The 5197-nt window shown below is 36.8% G+C and overlaps 1 protein-coding gene across 1 annotated transcript; it reads left to right on the top strand.

The window, feature by feature from the left end:
- The first annotated feature begins 894 nt into the window (after positions 1-894).
- On the top strand, positions 895-4549 carry LOC103947766. The gene is made up of 6 exons (XM_009358715.3): positions 895-1158; positions 1868-2103; positions 2184-2442; positions 3486-3665; positions 3763-3918; positions 4097-4549. The coding sequence occupies exons 1-6, from the start codon at positions 1132-1134 to the stop codon at positions 4271-4273; spliced, it is 1035 nt and encodes a 344-aa protein (XP_009356990.2). The 5' UTR covers positions 895-1131; the 3' UTR covers positions 4274-4549.
- Positions 4550-5197: the final 648 nt, after the last annotated feature.

Here is a 5197-nt window from a genome sequence, read left to right as displayed (position 1 = left end):
ACCACTTCTACCCTCAAGTTGGTCTTTCTTGACCAGTTCAAGTTCATCATCGCAACATTTTGGGTTAGGGAGACTCCAAAGATATTATTGATCGTGTAAATAATGTTTGAACTTCTTTGTGGCGTCTTGTGGTTTTGCTTTCAGGACATTGAAGTTTTTGTCCTGAAGTTTGATATCATGACGTTTGTGCATGTGTTTAATAAAGCAAATTTTGGTTGATAACGTAATTAAGTTAGATCACTCTTTTTCTTCGAGTTGTATTTGGCTTAATGTCATCCCTTGGAGCACTAGAAACGCCATCCTCTTTGGTAACTGTTGTCCCGGTTGCCCTCGTAGTTTTGCGATTTAATATATTTCCCTTTAAAAAGTATGTATTTTTAAAATTGAAATTTTCTTTTGAGAACAAAGTCAAACTATTTGCCCACACAATTAAACAAACAAAAGTCACTTTGTTTTTTCATAATTAAAAGTCACATAAAAGAGACATCACTCAAATGATGATGAACAAACTTGTATTCTAAGCAAAAATCCCAAAATAAAAATAAAATAAAATAAAATAAAAGCAAGTAGCATAACGGGAAGCCCATTGACAAAACTTATGCGTTTTCTGTGGGCTTTAAAATTCTTAATAATAGTTAAATAAAAAAAAACAAAACTTTTAATTAACTCCATTAATAATTAAAAGCAGTTTCCGGTCGGAAACAGTACCAACTATTTGGGAAATCGTCAAACATTAATATCGTTCTCTTTCCTTAATGTCGTTCTCTTTCCTTAATTAATGGGCGCTGAAGATCACTCAAACGACGCCGTTCCAGCACTAACAAGTCCAGAGAGAACTCGAAAGGGAAGACACACACACGCAAAAGCAGAAGGAAGAGATCGTGCAACGGGTCTCTCAGAGGAACGAGGCATCTAATCATAGTGTTCTTCACGAGCAAAAGCTCCGAACCCCATCAAAATAAACATATTATACTCTCCCTCTCTCTCCTCCTCCTCTTCTTTCTCTCTCTACCTTTTCCATTTTATCCAATTTTTTTTGTTGGCTTTTTGAATTAATGGCTATTGTGAGGAATAAAGCTTGAGAAAACTAAAGCAGGAGGAGGAATGCTTGCCTTTTGAGCTCCCATTACAATGGCTGATGATCTCTGGTCCTTCAAGGTTTGCTATTTCATGCTCCTTTTGAAATTTCAGCTGTTTTTCTTTCTGCCTTTTTTCTTTTTCTGGACTTTTAGTTTTTGGGGTATTGGATTCTGACCCTTTTGTAATTTGTTTGATTATTTTATGGGTTGCATGTGAATTTCCCGATCTGGGTGCTGAAATTTTTTACATTTTGCTTCCCGGATTTATCGGTTGCTTTTGGTCTGTGCATTCAAGCTGAAGCAAACCCAGATATCCTTTTTTATTAGGAAAATGGGTCTTAATCACACTAATATTTTACTTAATGAATTAATTAATAGCACAATAATGCAATTTATGAACCCTGGGAATGTTTGTTGGATCATTCCATTCATACCCATGTCGTTTGTTCATCAGATTGAATGAAAAGTTTAAACCTTTGTTAGGATTAATTACCCATGTCATATTTTTATCTGTTAGGATTAAATCTTAATCACATCATTGTTGTTTTACTTAATCACTGTGATTTAATAGCTTAATCATGCGATTTTGTGAGTTCTGGGAGTTTTTGGATCATTGAAATTAGACCCATTTCATTTTGTTCTTCCTGCTGAGTTGACTGTGCACAAACTTCTGCGTAGCTTGATGGCGATCGGATTGACTTGTAAAGTTTGGACTTTGTTAGGACTAATTACCCTTTATTATTTTTTATTTACCTTCAATTTTGCATTGCCCAATTCATGGACTGCAGGATATATTTTTGATAAAGGCGCCGAAGAATTCTCCTTTGGTGCTGCGGATGATTGTTGTGTTGTTTGCAATGGTCTGTGGTGTCTATATTTGCTCAATTTGTTTACAGCAGGTCAGCACCCGCACAAAATCTGGATTCTTAAATATTGAGGTGATTCAAAGGCCGTGTCCACAGCTTGATGTTGAGCCTGAAGAACTTCGTTATATGCACTACCCAAAGCCCAAAACTTATAGCAGGTATGCTACTGGTTGTTGGAATTTCAAGTTTGGGTTCTATTTGGAATGCAATGATTTAGATTTATTTTTGTGCATAATAGGGCTGAGTGTGCTTGCAATCCTGTGCAATACTTCGCAATTTTGTCGATGCAGAGGTCTGGGAGTGGGTGGTTTGAGACACTATTGAATAATCATACTAACATAAGCTCAAATGGGGAGATTTTCTCTGTGAAAGTTAGGAGAAGTAATATTTCAACAATCGTTGAGACTTTGGACAGACTTTATAATCTAGATTGGTTGAGTAGCGCCTCAAAGAATGAATGCACCGCTGCAGTTGGCTTGAAGTGGATGCTTAATCAGGTCAGTGCTTTTTCATGCATTGTTTTTCGGTTTTTTATTTCTGTTAATTGGCTATTTGGTGGTTTTGTTGAGTGAGAGACAATGGCATTTCAGTTCAGTACATTCTATTTATGATTGGATATGGTAGTTTCTTTATGATTTTCTAGGGTCATTGAAGGTCGGCAAGTATGAATGGATGATTGACGATCCTGCACTTATTTTGTATCTCACTGGTGGCTAGTGGGACGGGTTGAGAGATGGCTGAAAATAGACAATGATTTTCTGGACAACTGTTAAGCTTGAATTTTATATGCTAATGTGTAGCACTGCAGGAATTAAATTGCTTCCATGAAATTTATACGTTACAAAAAGATGGTATTAGTCTCACACTTTGTTTAGATTATGTATTGATGCATGAATGCTCAGTATTTGCATTACGACATATTTTAGAGACGTAGGCAGTGCTATCATTAAGAAATGCTTGTCCTGAATGAAACTGAAGAGCCTATTAGGAAGCTAGCCTTCAAGTAAAGTAATTTAGGGTATTGAAGGGATAATACAATTGAATTAGCAAGAAGCGTACAGATTTCATGAAAACTGATGGATCTAGATATTGTTCATCATATCATGTCACTGAGTGAAGAACGTCCTGTAAGTAATGAAGACCTTATATTTTAAAGTATAGGACCATCTTACTGCAACTAATGAATAATTATTAACGAAGGAGGATGAGTTGAGTAACATTTCAAACTTGATTGGTATGGTACTTACATGTATACAAGTCTTGGTCAGAAAGAACTGTGGTGCGAACTAAGATTTGGGTTTATCCATCTAGTACTTTAATTTGGTCCAGCGACATGTCCACCCAATTTGTTTCTCATAACCAATTGGTCTGAAACTCATTCCTTATGTTTATATTTGTATCAAATTCCGTGTTCTAGGTGGAATATGAACAGTAGGCAATAGTTTGGTTAGCTCATGAGAAACAATTTAACGTGTTACGCTCTGCATTTTCTTGTTTCATGCATGGACCAGCCAATTAAATATTGCAACATTTTATGCAGGGCTTGATGCAGCATCACAAAGAAATAGTAGAGTACTTCAATACACGGGGTGTTTCTGCTATCTTTCTCTTTCGAAGAAATCTGTTGCGGAGGATGATCTCTGTCCTTGCAAATTTGTATGACCGAGATAATAAGCTGCTTAATGGGACCCACAAGTCTCACGTGCATTCTCCTCACGAGGTCTGTGTCTCCCTCCCTCATATGCAAGGTTTTTAAGGAAAAGTGAATTGCTTGTTTTTAACTTGATTTGCAAACTTATTACATGTCATGGCTGCAGGCAGAAATACTTGCAAAATACAAGCCTACAATCAATGCAACTTTGCTGATACCCAACCTGAAGCAAGTACAAGATACAACCACGAAAGCTTTGGAATATTTCAAGAGCACCCGTCATATTATCCTCTACTATGAGGATATCGTAAAAAACCGCACTGTAAGAGAAACATTATGAACGCTAAACTGATTTTTCATTTCGTTGTTTGCAATAAATTAATACTTGTGCATCAGTATTTTTGTCTCCACCCTCCTCTTTCCTTAAACCAGCGCCCCGAAAAAAGGGTAGAAAATAAAGAACACCAACCCCTGAAAGTTTCAGTTTTGTGTGTTTGCAGAAGTTGCTTGATGTTCAAGATTTTCTTAAGGTTCCAAAAAGGGATTTAAAGAGTCGCCAGGTGAAGATACACAAAGGTAATTTGTCTAGTCAGATTGAGAATTGGGGCGACATCCAAAAGACACTTACAGGAACACAGTATGAAAGCTTCCTCAGTGCGGATTATCGAAGAAGGTAAATAGCAGTGAGGCGATGTATAAACCGTGCTTTATTCATTTCACATTTTTGTTTCTTCTTTCGTCTGCAGCCGCAGAAGCCAACGGGTTACCTCCCTGTTGGAATTTTGGCTGCAGCCTCTAATTTTGATTGTAGCTTCTTTGTCACTCGATTTTTGTTTCGTTTTTGCCACACTCGTTTAATATTCAATTGATTCTTTGTCTTCTCCTTCTCTACGAGAAACATCGTCGTTGTATTCAAGCTAATCAATAGAGAAAGTTGTAGTTTCACCTTGCAACGTATGAAAATCTTCAGAAATTTACCAATGCAACATGTTATTAGTCGTCGATTAAACTTTTGCCCATCTTCACAATACTTTGGAGCAATTTGTAGTACAGGGATTAGGATCCTATCCAGATCCTCTTTGTGGGGATCCGGAGGGTCAATCAATCGTGTTTGTTTTTCGTACGTTTTTTATATTTTTTTTATTTAAAATTAAACACTAACAATACTTAACGAAAACTAATTGCACGATGTATGACGAATAGACACGATTGATCTTTCAGATCCCCACAAGGAGGATTCGTAGAGGATCCTCATCCGTAGTACAGATGGCCGGCCATCTGAGGTGTCTTCTTGCTTCCATGAAGGACCCTCACATTGTGCCGGACACACTCTTCATAAACTTTGTTCCCCTGCAACTTTAAGGGATGCTATTAATAACAAAGGCTTTTTAGTCAAAATGGTCTCTGAGATTTGCATAACATATAACTTTGGTCTTTGAGATTGAAAATCAATAGAAATGGTCCATGAGATTGTCCACCATCCATCATTTTGGTCACTCTGTCAAAAACTCTTTGAGCAATTTTCAAAGCTTCGTAATTCAATCATTTCTTAATCAAATTCGACCCATAATGTATGAAAATGAAGATAGGAAAGTGTAGAA

Source organism: the organism of the source record quoted next, unplaced genomic scaffold (genome assembly GCF_019419815.1).
Source record: "Pyrus x bretschneideri cultivar Hongxiangsu unplaced genomic scaffold, Pyrus_bretschneideri_v1 Contig64, whole genome shotgun sequence".
Lineage (NCBI taxonomy): Eukaryota > Viridiplantae > Streptophyta > Magnoliopsida > Rosales > Rosaceae > Pyrus > Pyrus x bretschneideri.
This window is presented reverse-complemented; position numbering and strand designations above follow the sequence as displayed.